At 48.6% G+C, this 22935-nt stretch overlaps 1 protein-coding gene across 1 annotated transcript in view; it reads left to right on the top strand.

Annotated features, from left to right (window-relative positions):
* Positions 1-22935, top strand: part of ANKAR (ankyrin and armadillo repeat containing) — a 53006-nt gene that overhangs the window by 14807 nt on the left and 15264 nt on the right. Inside the window, exons 7-18 of the mRNA XM_080669035.1 lie at positions 1079-1298; positions 3374-3409; positions 4261-4462; positions 4644-4852; positions 7447-7551; positions 10864-11105; positions 13000-13168; positions 13800-14041; positions 14896-15049; positions 15562-15723; positions 17139-17245; positions 19810-19932. Of these exons, the coding sequence (XP_080525161.1) occupies positions 1079-1298; positions 3374-3409; positions 4261-4462; positions 4644-4852; positions 7447-7551; positions 10864-11105; positions 13000-13168; positions 13800-14041; positions 14896-15049; positions 15562-15723; positions 17139-17245; positions 19810-19932 (1971 nt within the window). The remainder of the gene's footprint in view (positions 1-1078; positions 1299-3373; positions 3410-4260; positions 4463-4643; positions 4853-7446; positions 7552-10863; positions 11106-12999; positions 13169-13799; positions 14042-14895; positions 15050-15561; positions 15724-17138; positions 17246-19809; positions 19933-22935) is intronic.

Here is a 22935-nt window from a genome sequence, read left to right on the forward strand (position 1 = left end):
ACTCTTTCAAGGTGTACCAGTAGTCTGGTCCTCACTCCTATTTTACAAATGAGAAATTTGAGGTGCAGCCAGCTATGGAGCTTCCCATCGCTCACACCTGGTGGAGCCTGCGCCCCCTGGGAACTAACCCCAAGGTGCACACCCAGCGTCCTGACCCGGATCTCTGCATCTGCTTCAGCAGGCCTCGATGCATGGCGTCTCAGCGGGTGTCAGGTGGTGAGCTCACCGGTTCCAAAGAATACACTGGCATTTACCAAGCATTTCTTTGTTTTACTGCCTATACATGAAAACAGTTTAATAACCTGTTAGTTTAACTTTAAACTATTAACTAGTTGGAATGTCTCAAAGAAAAGTGTGACAGTCTGGCTGGTGTGCCTCTGTGGCTGAGCGTTAACCTATGAACCAGGAGGTCGGGGTTTGATTCCCGGTCAGGGCACATGCCCGAGTTGTGGTCTCAATCCCCAGTGTGGGGCGTGCAGGAGGCAACCGATAGTGATTCTCTCTCATCACTGATGTTTCTATCTCTCTCTCCATCTCCCTTCCTCTCTGAAATCAATAAAAAAATATTTTTTAAAAAGTGTGGCATTTTTACCTCTTCATTTTAAGACCTGGAGAAACTGGTCTTTCTTTCTTTCTTTTCTTTCTTTTTTTTTTTTTTTTTTGTATTCATCATGTTTATTGTTCTAAGGTTTCTATAGCTGTAGATTTTGAGTTTCGAGACTTCTACGTTAGACCATTCTTAAATCAGAGAAGGAACCCAATGATCTCCCTTTGCCTTTAAAGTATTTCAGAAAGATATTTGTCCACCGCATGTTGCTTGTCTCTAAAGAAGGACCTGCAACTTCTCCCTAAAAAAAAAAAAAGGGGGGGGGTGTAGGTGGACTTCCCAAAAATAAGGTTTCGAGCGCTTGATGTTTCTCTGGGAGCTCTAACAACGTTAATCACTGCCCAGGGAGACACTCTCCACGGGGATCCTGGTGGAAACTCCACGACGCTGAGCACCAGGTATGTGAGGGTGTCAGCACAGGTCGCGGCCTTGCGTCCCTGAAACTAACTCTGGCCTGTTGATGATCTGTAGAGCATCCCGTTTGGCATGAAGTCTGCGGTGGAGAAAGGCCTGTCCGCCGTGTTCCACACCTTCAGCCGCAAGACCTCCAGCTCCACGATCAACGTGTCGGACGAGGCGGGCTACGCCATCTTCCACCACGCCGCCCTGCACAACCGCGTGCCCATCATCTGCCAGCTGTGCAAAGCCAACTTCAACGTCAACCAGAGGCGCTTCATCATGTTTAGCCAAGGTGCCACCACGCTTGTGATCTTACACACGGGCTCAGGCGGCTTTCTCTTCCTTACCCCTTACTCAGCACTAAGAACGCATGTCGAGCCCGGCCGGCGTGCCTCCCGGGTTGGCATCGACCTAGGAACCAGGAGGTCACGGTTCGATTCCCGGTCAGGGCACAGGCCCGGGTTGCAAGCTCCATCCCCAGTGTGGGGCGTGCAGGAGGCAGCCGATCGATGTCTCTCTCTCATCATTGATGTTTCCATCTCTCCCTCCCTCTCTCTTCCTCTCACTCTCAAAATCAATAACATATTAAAAAGAGAGAGAGAGCGAGAGAGAATGCATGTGGCTTTTAGAGCAAGACTACACTGTGGTATTGGTGCCCCGAGTGGAGTTGAGGTTTCTGACCCTTTTCGTTCAGAGGGGCTCCCTAGGGATCACATGTTGCTCTCTTACCTGTTGTGATTGGTCCACCCTGTCTCCCTCACTTGAATGTCAGCCCCATAAATGGGCAACAATTCGGCTCCCCTGTTGGCCATGGTGCCCCAGGGCCCAGGAGGAAGCCTGGCACGCTGGGTGCTTGGGAAACCCTTGCTGAGTGAATGCCTAGCTGTAGGCGTGCAGGGCAGCGTTTGAACATCGCTGGCATGCAGACAGCGACTCCCTACAGGGGTCGGAGGACAGGGAGGGCCATCGAGACCCGAGCAGAGCATCCATATGCCAGGGCTCCCGCCCGGGACGTGTCTCCTCACCACCTGAACTTACGTTACGTTTACAGCAAGCATGTCCACCAGAGTGATAGCTTTAGGGGTAGTGACCCCTTGGAGGCTACCCCTGGGTAAACTTGGAAGAGTGGTTTTCCCGGTTATTAGCAACACCTCCTTATTTGCATATTCTTCGGAATATATTTAACCCAAGTGGAAAGGCCGGGAGCGGACCCTGGAAGCGGAGGCCCTGGGTCGCTGAGGGGAGAAGGGGGCAAGCGCTGGGAGTGGCCGGTGCATTGCTGTCGCCGAGGTTTTCCATCTCAGCCAGCGCTCTGTTCCACCTGCCCTCGCCAAACAAGGCGTTCTGCTTTAAGCCTGTTGACTACCAACAAGTTCTGTGCTCTGTCACTCTAATTGAAATGCTTTGCTGGTACGATGCCTCTATTACTCAATTAAAATATTCAATCTTCATTTTAAAAAAGAGCACAAAGCCCTGACCGGTGTGGCTCAGTGGATAGAGCGTCGGCCTGTGGACTCAAAGGTCCCAGGTTCGATTCCGGTCAAGGGCATGTACCTTGGTTGCGGGCACATCCCCAGTGGGGAGTGTGCAGGAGGCAGCTGGTTAATGTTTCTCTCTCCTTAATGTTTCTAACTCTCTATCCCTCTCCCTTCCTCTCTGTAAAAAATCAATAAAATATTTTTAAAAAATAAAAATAAAAAAGAGCACAAATTCAGTCACATTTAAATGCAAAGGGTAGTTATTACTCATAGATGTGTTATATTTTAAGTCCTTTTGGTGTGAAAAAAAATGTTGACAAATGAGTCTCTCATTCATCCTGTGGCTACTTGAATGTCCACTAGCTGAGAATTGGGTAGTTTTCTTTTTAAATATATTTTTAATGATTTCAGAGCGGAAGGGAGATGGGGAGAGAGAGAGAGAACATCGATGATGAGAGAGAATCATGGATCGGCTGCCTCCTGCACGCCCCAAACTGGGGACCAAGCCTATAACCCGGGCCTGTGCCGTTGACGGGGAATGGAACCGTGACCTCCCGGTTCATAGGTTGATGCTCAACCATGGAGCCACGCCGGCCGGGCTGGGTAGACGTTGAAGTATGTGGAGCAATACTGGCCATGTCTGCTGTTACTTAACCAGCACAAAGCTGCCTCAGCGGTGCGTCTGACCCACCACTGGAGGGGCAGCGTGGTGTCCGATGCACACAGTATGCCCAGGTGCTTGACCCAAGGCTGCACCCAGTCCCGTCTCACATCACCTGTGTCCGAGCATCGTCTCTCTGTCCTCCTCCATACGAGTCTATTTTGGCTGATTTAGGAAACTGCTCTATAGTAATCATCCTATTCCTATGTGTGTTTCCTTTTCAAACAGAGTCATCAAAAACGGATGCCAAAAGAGAAAGAAACGGTAAGACAGAAGTAAAATGCGTGGTGCCTGTTAGAACGTGATTGCAAACGTTAAAACTTTTCTTAGGCCTGTGGTCCCCACAGTGCTCCGTCTCATGCGAATGTCACAGGACGATGCTTCGTACCCTTTTGAAATGTGAGCGTCTTCTCCCCCTGGTTCTTTATTCATACTCCAGTCAGTTTGTTTGTTCCGCTTTTTAACTGTGAAATGTGCAGTCACCTCTACGTATTTTTATAAGATCAGATCCAAAAGTCGTTTTTATACCTTAAACAGGCAAAACCCGGTTCATTTTATTTAGATGTGCGGCCATCTAGTGACAGTAACCATCTGAGGTCAGGACACTGGGAACACCCAAAGGAGGCCCCACAGGAATGGGGGGAGGGGAGGCGGGGAAAGCGGGGCGGGGGGGGGGGGGGGCAGGGACAGGAGGGTGTGATGCCACAGAAGCCTAGGACAAGAACTGAGTTAAAGAGGAAGATGTGGTCCATTTACCCTTGAGAGGTGAGATGAGAATTGAACAACAGCCACTGGCTTTAGGGACAGAGAGGCCTTTTGAAGCAAATGGAAAATGAACAGGAAATAGCTTATTTTATCACAAAAGCTATTGACCACATTGACCTAATTTTTCAGCTCTTTAATGTCTTCAGTGATGCTTACCCCTAACTTTTAAGGAAGTGTTGCTTTCTAACGGCCTGGCAGCCTGAGTTAAATCAGGAAACGTAGAATAGCCTACATTCACGTTCTCAGCGCTTATCTCGAAGCTTGTACCACACACGGCTAAGCTCTGCGGCCGGCCTGCTTCCAGGCCTGTTGGGGCTCGGACCCCTGAAGGCACCGCCCGTCCGTCCCAGGTCCCACGCCTCTGCACCTGGCCGCGCAGGCCTGCTCCTTGGAGTCCACCACCTGCCTCCTCTGCTTCAAAGCCGACTACACGCTTCCCGAGAAAAGGGGCTGGATGCCCATCCACTTCGCCGCTTTCTACGACAACATCTGCATCATCATGATCCTCTGCAGGAAGGACCCGAGCCTGCTGGAAGCCGAGGCGACAGCTGAGTAAGTCATGGGGCGTCTGCAAACCTGCAGCCTTGTGCTGTCCCGCACGCCCCGCCCGCGGACCGGAAAGCGGCCGGTGGTCTAAGCCGGACCCTCCTCCGCAGCCGTCGGGCGAGTGTGGCAGAAAGGAGACGGGGCTCTCTGTGTGCTGAGCTACGATACCGTGTCCCCTGGGTTTCAGGAATCAGTGCACTCCGCTGCTGCTAGCTGCCACGTCAGGCGCGCTGGACACCATCAAATACCTGTTCTCTCTCGGGGCCAACTGGAGGAAAACGGACATCAAGGGCAACAACATCATCCACCTCTCCGTGCTGACCTTCCACACGGAGGTCCTCAAGCACATCATCGAGCTGCATCTCCCCGAGCTCCCAGTTTGGAAAACTCTGGTAGGTGAGTATAGAACACGCAGTCTCTTTATGAATAAACCAGAGGCCTGGTGCACGAAATCCGTGCAGGGTCGGGTCCCTAGGCCGGCCTCCCCGCCTCCCCACCTCCCCGCTTCCTCCTTCCCTCACTCCCTCAGCACCCCGCCGCCACCACTGGTTGCCTGCCGCCCCCGGGTGGTCAGCGCACATCATAGCAAATGATCAAACTCATGCTCTCCCTGTCGAACTCCCGAGCGGACAATGTGCATATTAGCCTTTTATATAGAGAGATGTTCTGACTATTATTCAAGTTAATTAGTGATACTCTGAAATGGGGCAAATCAAAGGCAGGAATACATGCATTGTACTTTAAATATGTAAAAACCATGAAAGCCCTAACTGGTGTGGCTCAGTGGATAGCGCATCAGCCTCTAGACCAGGGGTGGGCAAACTTTTTGACTCGAGGGCCACAATGGGTTCTTAAACTGGACCGGAGAGCTGGAACAAAAGCATAGATGGAGTGTTTGTGTGAACTAATATAAATTCAAAGTAAAGGAGCGGAGGGGAGAGCAAGAGAACCGGATAGAACAGCCGGATCCGGCCCGCGGGCCGTAGTTTGCCCAAGGCTGCTCTAGACCGAAGGGCCCTGGGTTTGTTTCTGGTCAAGGGCATGTACCTTGGTTGCAGGCTCCTCCTGGCCCCGGCCCTGGCCCTGGTCAGGGCACCTGCAGGAGGCAACCAATCGATGTGTTTCTCTCACGTCAGTGTTTCTGTCTTTCCCTCTCTCTTCCACTCTCTCTAAAAATCAAGGGGAAAATATCCTTGGGTGAGGATTAAAATAAATAAATACATAAGTACATAAATACATGCATACATAAATAAAAAGTAAAAATCATGAAATAAAAAATGTTAAGTTAAAACCAGAAATAAAAATAGCACCAAACTATATTTTTGGGTATGTAAGAGTAGTTTTATTTCTAATTAAAGATAAATAACCCAAGTAGACTACATTTCACACAATTACATTTATTTTTATGTTCCAATTTTCTTTTTTTTTTTTTTTTTTTTTTTTTAAATATATTTTATTGATTTTTTACAGAGAGGAAGGAAGAGGGATAGAGAGTTAGAAACATCGATGAGAGAGAAACATCGATCAGCTGCCTCTTGCACACCCCCTACTGGGGATGTGCCCGCAACCAAGTTACGTGCCCTTGACCGGAATCGAACCCGGGACCCCTCAGTCCGCAGGCCAACGCTCTATCCACTGAGCCAAACTGGTTTTGGCATTGTGTTCCAATTTTCTCCAAAAGTCCAACCATCTTCTTCTCCATCCATAAAGCACATTAAAAAAATAAAATAAAATAAAGGAAAAAGGGAGGAAATTAAAGTTTGAGTGGAAAAGATTCCCTCCAATTTATTCCTCATTCCTAATTTTAGAGACAGATTCAGTAACACTTTCCCTCACCATCTGATAAATGTTTTGTGATTTTTGTCCCAATGTGTACTCGATCTATCCAGAAATATTATAAAGCTGAGAGGGTCAGTAAGCCAAATGAATGTGCGCCTGTAATTTTACTCCTTCCCACTAAAAGTACATGGAGGTTAAATGAAAACAACACCAGCAACAGCCAACATGCATTCAAGAGGAACTAGGAGAGGACGCAACAGAAATAAAATATGTAGGCAAGCCTCAGGACGGAGCTGGCCGGAGAAACCACGCCAGGCCAACAGTGGGAACGCGGAGCACCCGGACCCACCCCCTCACCCTCCCTGGGCTCAGGACTCGGGTGCTCGTCAGCAGGGCCCCTCCCAGGCTCCCCAGGGAGGACCCAACGGCGCTCCACAGGGCATGCGGCCAACAAGCAGGAGCCTGGGAGCTGACCCACGAGAAGAGCCAATGGAATGTCAAACGTGACCGCCAAGGCACGTCCCAGAATGGACACTGCGCCCACGCCAGGGAGGAGATGCGGGACTCACAATAGGTCCAAAGAAAACTAAGCTGAAGGTGAAATAAAATAAGATTATTGCTCAGCCAGTGTGGCTCAGTGGTTGAGCATTGACCTATGAACCAGGAGGTCATGGTTCGATTCCCGGTCAGGGCACACACCTGGGTTGTGGGTTCGATCCCCAGTGTGGGGTGTGCAGGAGGCAGCCGATCCATGATTCTCTCTCATCGTTGATGTGTCTATCTCTCTCTCCCTTGAAGATCATGTCAGGGGTCCTCAAACTACGGCCCACGGGCCACATGCGGCCCGCTGAGGACATTTATCTGGCTCTCCAGGGGCCGCTACCTGTCCTGCTTAGCAGCCGACTTGTCCAGGGCCCGCAATGCACATAGGAATTTGTTCATAGTTTTTTTTTTAAACTATAGGCCGGCCCTCCAACGGTCTGAGGGACAGTGAACTGGCCCCCTGTTTAAAAAGGTTGAGGACCCCTGGTGTAGGTGATATGTTCAGCACCTCACAGAAGGCCTCACGCAGAGGGAATTTAATGGATGCGATGGTGGTGATGGGGGAGATCTCGATTCCTGGCTGCACTTGGCCTCGACAGAAACAGAGTCAACCCTTGCACTCCTTTCTGTAAAATTCTAATGCGTGTTTTTCTGTGACTTCCCGCCAGAAATGCTGCAAAGCGAAAGCTATAAGCGGAGGATGATGGCCGTCATGTCCTTGGAGGTGATCTGCTTGGCCAAGGATGAGTACTGGCAGTGCATTTTGGATGCAGGTGAGGCAAAGGGTGTGAACTGGCTTTGGCTTACCCTGCTTCTTGCCGAGCTCTATTCCATTCAGTGAGTCGCTTTGAGATACATTTTTCTTTTCCCCATGAACTCGGCACAGGATCCAATAACGACACAAATCCCATTTCTCTAAAAATGTGCAAGTTTAACAATGACAGTAAATTACCATACTACCGCTCCTATTTACCACTCTTGTTTAGACATTATCTGCAGCCTGTATTTAAAGGTTTGTTTTTTAAATTAAAAGTTGTGTCTGTGGGCTTAGCGGCAGTCCTGGGTTGGTAGGTAGCGCTGTGTTCAGAACGTAGGCTAATTGCTTGCCCTCCCTAAGCCTCGTTTCCTCACTAATAAACGGGTCCCACCTCCTGGGGTTGTTCGGAGAACAGCACCGTCTGACAGAACTTTCTAAAATGATGGGGATGTTCTGTCGACACTGTCCAGTTGTTGCGGAAGGTCGGAGAAGGACCAAGCAACGCTTAGAGAGATGGGAGTTCCACTTTATTATACACCGGTGGGCCCAGAGGAAAACGTCCTTCAAATTCTGAGCAGAGCAACAAGCAGACGTGTCCTTTTTATTAACGAGCCGGCCCTCTGTGTGCTCAGTGGTTATCTCGCTGGGAGCTTGTGGCCTAGAAAACAACACAGTTCTATCCAATTAAAAAATACATCTGGCATGGCATGAGAGCATGGGAGTATCTAGGCCAGGGGTGGGCACACTGTTTGACTCGAGGGCCACAATGGGTTCTTAAACTGGACCGGAGGGCCGGAACAAAAGCATGGATGTAGTGTTTGTGTGAACTACTATAAATTCAAAGTAAACATCATTACATAAAAGGGTACGGTCTTTTTTTATTATTATTATTTCAATAGTTTTATTCATTTCAAACATTTTAACAAGAAGAATGTAAACACTAATTATTATAATTTGAAACTTCAAAAAATGGAGGAATCATAGCACAATAACATACCTTATATTGAAGATGGCAAAGGCAAAATAAAATTGCCTAACAAAGGAAAGGTACAAAAGCCTTTCAAATTAAACTTAAATATAATAAAATAATTTAAAACTAAAACAAATAGAAAAGAACAAAATGTATAAACAGTAAATTAAACATTTTCTTTAGTGCAACTTCCAAATGATGCCCGGGACGTAGATGTAGATGGCAATGTAGACTGGGTTGAAAGGTTTTTGGTCTTTAAAACATCAACTTCAGTGGGAACAGTGTTGTTGGTCTCCTTTTTAGCTAATGCTCTGATACTGTGCTCTCCAGGGGCGTGTCTCCCTCCATCACCACGATAACGTGTCTCCGCATTCCCAGGGTGATGTCGGGGGACGGTCCGCGGGCATTCCAAGGAGCCTCTGGAAGATGGAGAGGTTGTTCCTTCTACTGAATGGGGATATAAATCCGCCCACTCAGAAGAAGGAGCTGCGGCCGTGTTTCCCGACGTTGCCATGTTAACACTGCTGCTGGTGAAGGAGCGGAGGGGAGAGCAAGAGAACCCTCCGCTCTTTCAGCTCCGCGGGCCGGATAGAACAGCGGAACGGGCCGGATCCTGCCCGCAGGCCGTAGTTTGCCCACGGCTGATCTAGTCTCTGGCCTACAAGGTCAGACAGCTAACTTTATCTTCCTCATTATTCAAGCAGGCTAGAAAGCAAAGTTATTTTTCCAGAATAAGGGGCTGTCTAAAAAATAGCAGAGTTGACTCTACAGAACAAGGGACGATCTAAACAGCAGAGAATTTCAAACAGTAGTTTTACAAAATAGGGGTTAGCCTTCTCACCACAGGTGGCCAGTACTCGCATGTGAATATTGAACGCACATGAGGTGCTCCATAAACATTTGTTGGAAGGGGGGGTGGGAAAGTTACTCTAGGGAGTCCCTTAATGTGCTCCTGAAAATGCGTGCCAACGTTCCCCGTGTAAAAGGGAACCACAGATAAACGAAGTCACGAGAGAGATTACATTTCAGGCAAATAAATAAAGCCCTCATTGTGCCTATTATATTCTCCAGCATTTTGTGTTTGGGTTGTAATGTGCTGTTTTCTTTTTTTAAAAAATATATCTCTATTGATTTCAGAGAGGAAGGGAGAGGGAGCGAGAGATGGAAACATCAACGATGGGAGAGAATCAAGGATCGGCTGCCTCCTGCAGGCCCCGCACTGGGGATCAAGCCCACCACCTGGGCCTGTGCCCTGACCGGGAATCGAACCGTGACCTTCCGGTTCCTGGGTCGATGCTCCACCCCTGAGCCACAGCGGCCGGGCTAAGGTGCTGTCTTCTTTCACAGTGAACTGAAGCCCGGCGTCCTATTCCCAGCAGGCCCCATGAGTTCTGAGCCAGTTCTGCTCAGTCAGGCTGAGGTTGCTTCGGCCCGGTTCTGCTCGTTAATGTCATTTGTCAGTGCTTGTCACAGTTCGGGTGAAGCGTAATGCAGTGCGCGGACACCTGCACAGACACAGCCACACACGCTGGATGCGATCAGCACGGACTCCCCTGGACAGCAGCTCAAAGAATGGATTTGTCCATGATCTTAAGCCAGAATCCAGTGCTTCAAAGGTGGCTTAGGGTCACCCGTATGAAATGTATGGTCGTGTGCACGTGAGGGTTAAATGTGTGAACGGTGAGAGCTCTCTGCACTGTAGACAAGACAGAAAAGTGCACGCACGTATTTTTCCGTAATAACTGTGTCAGTACGTTATAGAGCCGTTTGCTAATTGTTCGCATGTCAATGTCCATAAACACTATTTATTTATTTATTTTAAAATATGTTTTTATTGTCCTGGCCGGTTTGGCTCAGTGGATAAAGCATCGGCCTGCGGACTGAAGGGTCCCAGGTTCGATTCTGGCCAAGGGCACATGCCCGGGTTGCAGGCTCCATCCCCAGTGGGGGATGTGCAGGACGCAGCCGATCAATGATTCTCTCTCATCATTGATGTTTCTATCTCTCTCTCCCATCCTCTCTGAAATCAATAAAGAAATATATATAAAAATTTTTTTTAAAAAATATGTTTTTATTGATCTCAGAGAGGAAGGGAGAGGGAGAGGGAGAGAGAAGCATCAATGATGAGAGAGAATCACGGATCGGCTGCCTCCTGCACACCCCACACTGGGGATCGAGCCCGCAACCCAGGCCTGTGCCCTTGACTGGAATCGAACCCGGGACCCTGCAGTCCGCCATCCCATGCTCAACCACTGAGCCACACCAGCCAGGGCCATCAGCATTATTTACATCTTATGATGATCAATGGGCTACAAATGGTCACAAAATAACCCATGCTTTTCCCAATCTCTGCTTCAGGCACCATTCCCGCCTTGATCAGTCTGCTGAAAGGCTCCAAGATAAAGCTGCAGTGCAAGACGGTTGGGCTGCTGAGCAACATCTCCACCCACGCCAGCGTGGTGCACGCCATCGTGGAGGCGGGGGGCATCCCGGCCCTCATCACCCTGCTGGCGTCCGACGAGCCCGAGCTGCACTCGCGCTGCGCCGTCATCCTGTACGACATCGCGCAGCTCGAGAACAAGGAGGTCATCGCCAAACACGTGAGTGCTCGTCGGGGGGCATCGTTTTGACGGACCGTCGTTCCCTCACGGAGAAGAAGCTAGAGCAGGGCCTGCTGCACCGCACACCCATCCCCGTTGGGCCGGACCGAGAGCTGAGTTTCTCCTCTGGCCCCTCCAGGCGGAGCCACTCCCTGGGGACCTGTCCTGCCAGCACTGCCCCCGGGGGCACCTCCTACACACGCACCATGGCTCACATCGCAGCGCCGCCTCGCTTTATCGAAAGCAAGGGTGTCTTCCTGTGTCTTATCTCCTTGAAAACTCTTGCATTATTTCTTTCCTCCATTTAAAGTTAGGAAATTCTGCCCTGGCCGGTTTGGCTCAGTGGATAGAGCGTCGGCCTGCGGACTGAAAGGTCCCAGGTTCGATTCCGGTCAAGGGCATGTACCTTGGTTGCGGGCACATCCCCAGTAGGAGGTGTGCAGGAGGCAGCTGATGGATGTTTCTCTCTCATCGATGTTTCTAGCTCTCTATCCCTCTCCCTTCCTCTCTGTAAAAAATCAATCCTATCTAATAAAAGAGTAATATGCAGATTGACCATCACTCCAACACACAAGATGGCTGCCCCCATGTGGTCAAAGATCCTGCCCCCATGTGGACACAAGATGGCCACCACAAGATGGCCAGCATGGGAGGGCAGCTGGGAGGGACCAGGCCTGCAAGGGAGGGCAGTTAGGGGTGACCAGGCCTGCAGGGGAGGGCAGTTAGGGGAAAACAGGCCAGCAGGGGAGCAAGTTAGGCATCAATAAGGCTGGCAGGGGAGTGGTTAGGGGGTGATCAGGTTGGCAGGCAGAAGCAGTTAGGGGCAATCAGGAAGGCAGGCAGGCGAGCATTTGGGAGCCAGCAGTCCTGGATTGTGAGAGGGATCCCAGATTGGAGAGGGTGCAGGCTGGGCTGAGGGACATCCCCCCCATGCACGAATTTCATGCACCGGGCCTCTAGTAAAATATATTTTTAAAAAAATAAAATAAAATTAGGAAATTCTATTCACGTTTAAAAACAATAATCTGGCTGAAACCGGTTTGGCTCAGTGGATAGAGCGTCGGCCTGCGGACTGAGGGGTCCCAGGTTCGATTCCGGTCAAGGGCATGTACATTGGTTGCAGGCACATCCTCAGCGGGAGGTGTGCAGGAGGCAGCTGATCGATGTTTCTCTCTCATCGATGTTTCTAGCTCTCTATCCCTCTCCCTTCCTCTCTGTAAAAAATCAATAAAATATGTTTAAAAAAATAAAATAAATAAATAAATAAATAAATAAAATAAAAATAAAAATAAAAACAATAATCTGTGTTGCACAGATACAGTTGCCAGTCATGAGCGCACCTGCAATGGCAGAGGTTCCCGAATGGGCTCTGTGTTCAATTGCTCTTACGCAGTTGCTCCACCTTTTCGGTATTTTATTCAATGTTACAGTGAACCGGCAGCCTCGGTTTACTTTGGTCTGAAGGAAGCTATTTTAAAAATACATTTATAGAATCGTCGCCTTAATAGTAAAGCCTACACCCGTGGTCGGCAAACTGCGGCTCGCGAGCCACAGGCGGCTCTTGGGCCCCTTGAGTGCGGCTCTTCCACAAAATACCACGGCCTGGGCGAGTCTATGTTGAAGACGTGGCGTTAGAAGAAGTTTAAGTTTAAAAGATGTGGCTCTCCAAAGAAATTTCCATCGTTGTCCTGTTGCTATTTGTCTCTGTGGACGAATGAGTGTGCCGACCCCTGGCCTGCACTATTCTCAACACTGTTCACTGTCACTCGAGGTGCCATGTGAGCAGACATCCTGGTTTAGGGGTCGTATTTGCCGCAGGACGCGCGCTGTGGCTCTCAGTGCAGGGCGCCTCCTGTCCGTGAAAGCCGTTGTAACGCAGCGCCGTCTCCTCCAGAACGGGATCCCCGCTCTGATCAACCTCCTGAAGCTGGACATAGAGAACGTGCTGGTGAACGTGATGCACTGCATCCGCGTCCTGTGCGTGGGCAACGAGAGCAACCAGCGCGCCGTGCGGGACCACCGGGGCATCCAGTTTCTCATCATGTTCCTCAGGTCCAGCTCGGGTGAGCCCCGGTCTGTGCGTTATTATTTTAAAATGTGTTTTTACTGATGTCAGAGGGAAGGGAGAGGGAGAGAGAGGGAGAGATGTCAGAGGGGAGGGAGGGGGAGAGAGAGAGAGACATCCGTGATGGGAGAGAATCACGGATCGGCTGCCTCCTGCACGCCCCCCACTGGGGATCGAGCCCGCAACCCGGGCCTGTGTCCTGACCGGGAATCGAACCCTGACCTCCTGGTTCAGAGGTCCACACTCAACCACTGAGCCACGCCGGCGGACCGTATACACTGTACACATTTGACTTTACAATATGCGAAGCTAATGTGCTGTGTCTTTATAGTCTTGCTTTTTAAGAGACGTAGCTGAGCCGAAACCGGTGTGGCTCAGTGGATAGAGCGTCAGCCTGCGGACTGAAAGGTCCCGGGTTCGATTCCGGTCAAAGGCATGTACCTTGGTTATGGGCACATCCCCAGTAGGAGGTGTGCAGGAGGCGGCTAATCGATGTTTCTCTCTCATCGATGTTTCTAGCTCTCTATCCCTCTCCCTTCCTCTCTGTAAAATATCAATAAAATATATTTAAAAAAAAAAAAAAAAGAGAGAGAGAGACGTAGCTGACTGGCTCTTGAATTCCCCCGCAGACTTGCTGAAGGCCGTGGCCTCGGCCACCATCGCGGAGGTGGCCCGCGACAACAAGGACGTGCAGAACGCGCTGGCGGCCGAGGGAGCCATCCCGCCGCTGGTGGCCCTGTTCAAGGGGAAGCAGCTGAACGTGCAGGTGAAGGGCGCCATGGCCGTGGAGTCCCTGGCCAGCTACAACCCGTCCATCCAGAGAGCGTTTCTGGAAAACTCCCTGAGTAAATACCTCTTGAAGCTTCTCAAGGTAGGAACGGGAGGACCAGTGTCCTTTTTCTTAGCCAGCGTTTTCACTGCTGACTCTGGCTCAGTGCAGAGAACACTGCAACCAATTCTAGAATAAACGTCTTCTAAAATGGGGTGTTCCTGCCCCACCGGCATGGCTCGATGGTTGGACATCGACCTATGAACCAGGAGGTCGCAGTTCGACGCCTGGTCAGGGCACATGTCCGGGCTGTAGGCTTGACCCCCAGTGGGGGCATGCAAGAGGCAGCTGACCAATGATTCTCTCTCATCATGAGTCTCTCTCTCTCTCTCTCTCTCTCTCTCTCTCTCTCTCTCTCTCTTCTTCTCTGGAATCAATAAAAAAAAATATATTAAAACAGCTCAGTGATTGAGCGACCTATGAACCAGGAGGTCACGGTTCGATTCCTGGTCAGGGCACATGCCGGGATTGTGGGGTCCATTCCTAATAGGGGGCGTGCAATGACTCTCATTGATGTTTCTCTCTCTCCCTCGCCCTTCCTCTCTGAAATCAATAAAAATATTTTTTTAAAATATATATATATATTATTTTTTTAAAAAATATATTTTATTGATATTTTACAGAGAGGAAGGGAGAGGGATAGAGAGCTAGAAACACTGATGAGAGAGAAACACCGATCAGCTGCCTCCTGCACACCTCCCACTGGGGATGTGCCCGCAACCAAGGTACATGCCCTTGACCGGAATCGAACCCGGGACCCTTCAGTCCGCAGGCCGACGCTCTATCCACTGAGCCACACCGGTTTCGGCTATATATATATATATATATATTAAAGCAGGCTATTCCTCCAGTATTAGATACATGCTCACTGAGTGAATGCACTTTCTTTTAAACAGGCCTTTCAAATAGACGTGAAGGAGCAAGGAGCCGTGGCGCTTTGGGCCTTGGCGGGACAAACGCTGAAACAGCAGAAGTACATGGCAGAGCAGATCGGGTACAACTTCATCATAAACATGCTCCTGTCGCCGTCGGCTAAGATGCAGTACGTCGGTGAGTTGTCTGCCAGGGACCGATCGGCACCCGTGAGCACTGGGCTCAGACGTGCTGCCTGCTTTTGTATTTTCTTTTCTTTGTTAAATATATTTTTATTGATTTTGTTTATCTCAGAGAGGAAAGGAGAAGGAGAGAGAAACATCAATGATGAGAGAGAATCATGGATCGGCTGCGTCCTGCAACCCGGGCACGTGCCCTGACCGGGAATCAAACCCGTGACCTCCTGGTTCATGTGTCGATGCTCAACCCCTGAGTTACATTGGCTGGGCTATTTTATTTTTAAATATATGTGTAATGATTTCAGAGAGGGAGGGAGAGGGAGAGAGAGAGAAACATCAGTGATGAGAGAGAATGATTGATCGGCTGCCTCCTACACGCCCCCTACTGGGGATCGAGCCTGCAACCTGGGCGTGTGCTCTGACCGGGAATCGAACCCTGACCTCCAGGTTCATAGGTCAATGCTCAACCACTGAGCCACGCTGGCCGGACTGCTTGCTTTTCTTTTCCAGGAGGCGAAGCAGTCATCGCCCTGAGCAAGGACAGCCGGCTGCACCAAAACCAGATCTGCGAGGGGAACGGCATCGCGCCGCTGGTCCGCCTGCTGAGGATCAGCAAGCTGGCGGAGGGCACGCTCCTGAGCGTCATCCGAGCCGTGGGGTCCATGTGCATCGGTGTGTAAACCCCTCCTCGGTGTTTAAGCCATTCAGATGCTCCCCTCCCTCCCTGTCCCTGCTGCTAGAGCCCTCCACCATTTTTAATGTGTAGATATTGTTCTTTTAATTCTCCAAGACCTTAATGAGTAAAAGTGGTGAAACTCAATTTTTTACATAGGTTCTAGTCTTGCACTCTGGTTAGAAATTTTAACCAGAATATTTCCTCTAGTCATTTTTATAAAAACAAACTGTAGCATCATAAGCTTAAGTACCTTGCACATAATAATTCTTCAATAAATGACAGCTATTATTATTCCTTGATAGTCTAGTACAGTGGTCAGAAAACTCATTAGTCAACAGAGCCAAATATCAACAGTACAACGACTATAATTTCTTTTGAGAGCCAAAGTTTTTATTTTTTTATTTTATTTTTTTAATATATTTTATTGATTTTTTACAGAGAGGAAGGGAGAGGGATAGAGAGTTAGAAACATTGATGAGAAAGAAGCATCAATCAGCTGCCTCCCAACCAAGGTACATGCCCTTGACCGGAATCGAACCCGGGACCTTTCAGTCTGCAGGCCGACGCTCTATCCACTGAGCCAAACCGGTTAGGACGAGAGTCACATTTTCTAAACTTAAACTTCTTCTAACGCCACTTCTTCAAAATAGACTCGCCCAGGCTGTGGTATTTTGTGGAAGAGCCACACTCCAGGGGCCAAAGAGCCGCATGTGGCTCGCGAGCCGCAGTTTGCCGATCACTGGTCTAGTATTTCTAATTTTGTTGTCTTGTGACTTAGAAAATAGTATCCACTTCTACTAGTAAATTTTCCACTTCACGTTGCCTTTTAAAAACCTAATTCAGGTGAATTGGTGTAGCTATAGCATTTCCTTTCGTCATTTACTAATCGTATTCTTTTACAAGAGAACAAATGCACTTGTATTTGTTTGCTTTTCAATAAGTTTCGATCCTTGAGGGGGACAGCGCCCCCGGAGTCTGTGTCCAGGGCCTGAGCCAGGAGGGGGCTTTGGAACCCAGCAGGAGCCACGGGGCGTGTCCGGGAGGGCGTCGCCTTTCCCAGGGGACTCGGGTTGTGTCCCGCTCTTGGCTTGGTGCTCAGGCGCGCCTCTCTGGCCTGGAGAGAGTCCAGTTCCCTCTGGAGCACAAACACCTTCGCTTTCGGAAGGGCTGTGTGCTCCCTCTGGCCCCAGAGGTCCCGCTTACGCCGTCCGATCTGACCTTGGACCCAGCCTCCGGACGGACGGGTTAGAAGCCCTGTTTCCAACAGGCCAGAGCCCTGCAGCACCAGCTCTGTGCACCCCCAGGCTGAGGGGGCGGGGCTGACTAATCGGCTGGTGCTGGGGCTCTGTCCGCCAAGCACACCACCACTTCCAAGATGGAAGAAACATCTCGTGTATGTGGGGTCTTCCAGGTGTCGCCCACACCAGCAACCCCACGAGCCAGCAGTTCGTGGTGGAGGAAAACGCCTTCCCGGTGCTGATCCAGCTGCTGAAAAACCACCCGTCTTTGAGCATCAAGGTACTCGACCCGGTGAAAATGAACGTAAATGGGACACCTGAAGATTAAATGGTGTCATTTGCAAGGTCATGAGTACAATACAAACGTTAAACCTTTAAACAACATTCTAGAGCAGCCGTGGGCAAACTACGGCCCGAGGGCCGGATCCGGCCCGTTCGGCTGTTCTATCCGGCCCGCGGAGCCGAAAGAGCGGAGGGTTCTCTTGCTCTCCCCTCCGCTCCTTTACTTTGAATTTATATTAGTTCACACAAACACTCCATCCATGCTTTTGTTCCGGCCCTCCGGTCCAGTTTAAGAACCCATTGTGGCCCTCGAGTCAAAAAGTTTGCCCACCCATGCTCTAGAGGTTTTACACAAAAGAAGTTGCTACAAAGATAGTAAGGTCTAGTAAAATATCTCTTCAAAATAGGAAGGTCTGCGTCCTCCTCCTCAAACACGTTTACCCCTCAGGTGTGGGATGAGACACAGCCTTTCATCCCTACTTCCTCAGATACTGGGTGGGGGTCACAGGGATGTGGGGTGTCGGTAGCAAAATTCTCAGCTGTAAGTGAATCCTGCCGTGGCCACGCCAGCGAAGCAGCCCCACCTTCTATTCCCCAAAGTAAACATTGCCCAGAAGCCGTCTACTCCTCCGCTGGCTTCTCGTAGAGCGTCTTAATGAAATGCCATTCCCATCTACTCCAACCCCTCCCTAAAGCTCTGGAAATGCAGGACCTCGATAGGAGGCCAGGCAGGAAATGGATAACAACCAAAAATATATTTTCTCTTCAAAATTTGGTACGGCCTCTTTTGGAAAGGAGAAAATAGAAATGACCAAAGAGGAAAATATGTAAGTAAACATCACGTTATTTCTTTGAAGGAATGTGTTTGTTACCAGAAAAGATGTTTTAAGTTATGTGGCTTTTCTGGCTATGAAAGAGATGATGTTCGTACTAGGGGCCGGATGCACAAAATTCGTGCAAGGGCCTCGGCCCTCCCAGCCCCGGCTTCGTCCAGAAGGTCATCCGGAAGGACGTCCGGAAGGTCGTTCGGCTGTCCAGTCTAATTAGCATATTACACTTTTATTATTATAGATGGGAGTTGAATTAGGGGAAAGAAGGAAGGAGCACATGCTAGCAATGTTTTTGGCTTGAATTATAGTAAAAATTACACCGACTTTCAAAGTACCAATACATTTCCTAAGACTATGGAAAATGCCACATAAAATACATTTTTATTTTTAAACGTGCATTTTCATGGCAAAAGAGTTTTTACATCAATTGCACCTACCTGTAATTCAGGATAGATTTTCAGGGAGTTCTTAAACTTGTTAAAACAGAACACTTCAATACTTTCCCGCAAGTAAAATTCTATAGTAAAAGAAATACTTCTGCAACTGTCATTTTCAAACCCGTAACATTTTTCATGGAAATGCACAGTGTAGTTCCTGAAAGCATAACCACTGCATCCCAGCAGTACCCAAGGTTCCTTGCAGGGGTCCTCAAACTACAGCCCGCGGGCCACATGCGGCCCACCGAGGACATTGATCCGGCCCGCCGGGGGCCGCTTAGCAGCCAACTCCTCCCGGGCCCGCAGTGCGCATAGGAATTTGTTCATAGTTTTTTTTTTAAACTATTGTCTGGCCCTCCCACGGTCTGAGGGACAGTGAACTGGCCCCGTTTAAAAAGTTTGAGGACCCCTGCTTTACAGGATGTTCAGATCATGACCCCAGAAACAGAGGGCTAACCCCCAGCACTTTCTGCAGGCTCCGCTTAACTCACAGACGGTCCAGAAAGACAGGGGTGGGCAAACTTTTTGACTCGAGGGCCACAATGGGTTCTTAAACTGGACCGGAGGGCCAGAACAAAAGCATGGATGGAGTGTTTGTGTGAACTAATATAAATTCAAAGTAAAGGAGCGGAGGGGAGAGCAAGAGAACCCTCCGCTCTTTCGGCTCCTCGGGCCGGATAGAACAGCCGAACGGGCCGGATCCGGCCCGCGGGCCGTAGTTTGCCCACAGCTGGCTTACAATGAACAGGCCAGTAGCTAGTAAGCAGTTCAAAACAGCTTTAACACACGCCAGGAAATTTATTTATTTTTAAAATATATTTTTATTGATTTCAGAGAGGAAGGGAGAGGGAGAGAGAGAGAAACATCCATGATGAGAGAGAATCATGGATCGGCTGCCTCCTGTACACCCCCTACTGGGGATCGAGCCCACAACCTGGGCATGTGCCCTGACAGGGAAGCGAACCGTGACCTCCTGGTTCATACGTCAACGCTCAACCACTGAGCCACGCCGGCTGGGCCCATGCCAGGAATTTTTTTTTTTTAATTTAGATCAAGAAGGGATACACCTATGCCCAGCACACAGAGGCAGGATCTTTCCCCAGCTGTTCAAAAACCGTAAGGGGCATTCCTCCAGAAGATGTAAATGCCACTCTCTAAATGCCAGTGAGAGAACTGGGATCCATGGATTTCATAGTACCTTCGAATTACTACATCCCATATCCATGTCTGCATAATAAAAAATGCCATCTGATAAACGGTGAGTGAAAAATAACCTCTGAAAACCACGTGTCCAGGTGGAGGTGGCCTTTTCCTTGGCCTGCATTGTCCTGAGGAATAAATTGCTGCAGAAGGAATTGCAAGAAAATGAAGGGTTCAAGTACGCGGATGTCCTCTTTCTTCTGCACGCCCAAGAAAAGGTAATCCCCGGACAGAATATTAGGGGTCATCACGCCTGGATAAGGTAATTCCCTGACAGAATATTAGGGGTCATCACACCTGGATAAGGTAATCCCCTGACAGAATATTAGGGTCATCACACTCGGATAAGGTAATCCCTTTACAGAATATTAGGGGTCATCACACCCGGATAAGGTAATCCCTTTACAGAATATTAGGGGTCATCACACCCGGATAAGGTAATCCCTTTACAGAATATTAGGGTCATCACACTCGGATAAGGTAATCCCTTTACAGAATATTAGGGGTCATCACACCTGGATAAAGTAATCCCTTTACAGAATATTAGGGTCATCACACCCGGATAAGGTAATCCCTTTACAGAATATTAGGGTCATCACACCCGGATAAGGTAATCCCTTTACAGAATATTAGGGGTCATCACACCCGGATAAGGTAATCCCTTTACAGAATATTAGGGGTCATCACACCCGGATAAGGTAATCCCTTTACAGAATATTAGGGTCATCACACTCGGATAAGGTAATCCCTTTACAGAATATTAGGGGTCATCACACCTGGATAAAGTAATCCCTTTACAGAATATTAGGGTCATCACACCCGGATAAGGTAATCCCTTTACAGAATATTAGGGTCATCACACCCGGATAAGGTAATCCCCGGACAGAATATTAGGGGTCATCACACCCGGATAAGGTAATCCCCTGACAGAATATTAGGGGTCATCACACCTGGATAAGGTAATCCCTTTACAGAATATTAGGGGTCATCACACCTGGATAAAGTAATCCCTTTACAGAATATTAGGGTCATCACACCCGGATAAGGTAACCCCCTGACAGAATATTAGGGGTCATCACACCTGGATAAGGTAATCCCTTTACAGAATATTAGGGGTCATCACACCCGGATAAGGTAATCCCTTTACAGAATATTAGGGGTCATCACACCTGGATAAGGTAATCCCCTGACAGAATATTATGGTCATCACACCCGGATAAGGTAATCCCTTTACAGAATATTAGGGTCATCACACCCGGATAAGGTAATCCCTTTACAGAATATTAGGGGTCATCACACCTGGATAAGGTAATCCCCTGACAGAATATTATGGTCATCACACCCGGATAAGGTAATCCCTTTACAGAATATTAGGGTCATCACACCCGGATAAGGTAATCCCTTTACAGAATATTAGGGGTCATCACACCTGGATAAGGTAATCCCTTTACAGAATATTATGGTCATCACACCCGGATAAGGTAATCCCTTTACAGAATATTAGGGTCATCACACCCGGATAAGGTAATCCCTTTACAGAATATTAGGGGTCATCACACCTGGATAAGGTAATCCCTTTACAGAATATTATGGTCATCACACCCGGATAAGGTAATCCCTTTACAGAATATTAGGGTCATCACACCCGGATAAGGTAATCCCTTTACAGAATATTAGGGGTCATCACACCTGGATAAGGTAATCCCCTGACAGAATATTATGGTCATCACACCCGGATAAGGTAATCCCTTTACAGAATATTAGGGTCATCACACCCGGATAAGGTAATCCCTTTACAGAATATTAGGGGTCATCACGCCTGGATAAGGTAATCCCTTTACAGAATATTAGGGGTCATCACACCCGGATAAGGTAATCCCCTGACAGAATATTAGGGTCATTTAGAAGAAGGTTTTGAGACAACGTCCTCAAATGACTACCAAGTCTTCTTTGTGGCTGTGTGCAAGCACACCACTTCAGAAATGTAAAATCTCTCGGGGAGGTCCTTAGCTTGTATTGGTCGAACGATGCTGTTCCATATTTTTCACAGTTAGCACACTTCATTTTTGAAATGTAGCAGTTTTATGTGTTGGGTCAAGCCAAAAAGAACCACAACGCCAAATCTCTTCTACCCTGAATGCATCAAATCTTTGACCTAACTTTATGACCTTTCACCCCTGGGTCATCTGCGGCTTCTGCGATATTCTAGAATGGTGCTTCTCAATCTCCCTGTGATGAAGGAATAGCTTGTCCCCACTGATTTAATTATATGTTAAAAAAAAACACAACTTTACATTTTGAAATAACTTTAGACTTTCCAAAAATTTGCAAAAACCATACTGAGTGTCCTGGGATATCCTTCATCCCATTTCCCTGATGTCAACCAGGAAATGAACATGGACACATTACTATGAATGGATCTGCAGGCCTGATTTAAATGTTGCTTATTCTCTCACCAAGTCCTTTTTCAGTCCCGGAACCCAGCCAGGGACTCCACATTTCATCGCGTCATCGCGTCATTGCGTCGTTTCAGTCTCCTGCGATCGGTGAAGCTCAGTTCTGGGGTTTCAGGATTTCATGTCTTTCCTGATCTGGGCATTCTTGATAAGTCCAGGCCAGTTGCTTCGTAGACTGCCCCTCAATTTGACTTATCTGATGTTTTCTTATGATTAAACTGAGGCGACGCATTTTGGCCAGGACACCGTAAAAATGACATGGTTTTCTTCACTCACCTTCCCAGGAGGTACATGACATTGATGCGTCTATGACTGGCAAGGTGAACTTGGGGTACGTGGTTAGAGCGGTGTGGATGAAGTTACTGTTTTTCCCTTTATAGTTAAGACCTATCTGGAGGTGAGACACACTGAGGCCATGCGAACATTCTGTTTTGCCTTGTACTTTTGCTCATCAATTTTAACACGCACAGATCAACAGTGATTTCGGTGGCATTTACCAAGTGGTGGTTTTTTTTATTCCCTCGTTCTCCCACTGGTATTTAACTGTAAGAAAGAGCCATGTCTTTTAAATGCTTATTCTCAGCTTCTGTGATTCTGTTGCAACCATTTGGTGGACTGTCGCTGGCCCGTGGGCCATACTTTGAATAGCACTCGCCCTGGGAAAACTCCGGGTCTTCTGTGACCTGCAGTGCGTCTCGCGATCAGGGCAGAAAACTGCCGCCGATAAGGTAATCCCTTTACAGAATATTAGCCATTCTGAGAGAT

This window comes from Plecotus auritus, assembly GCF_963455305.1.
Source record: "Plecotus auritus genome assembly, chromosome: 5".
NCBI classification, from domain to species: Eukaryota; Metazoa; Chordata; class Mammalia; order Chiroptera; family Vespertilionidae; genus Plecotus; species Plecotus auritus.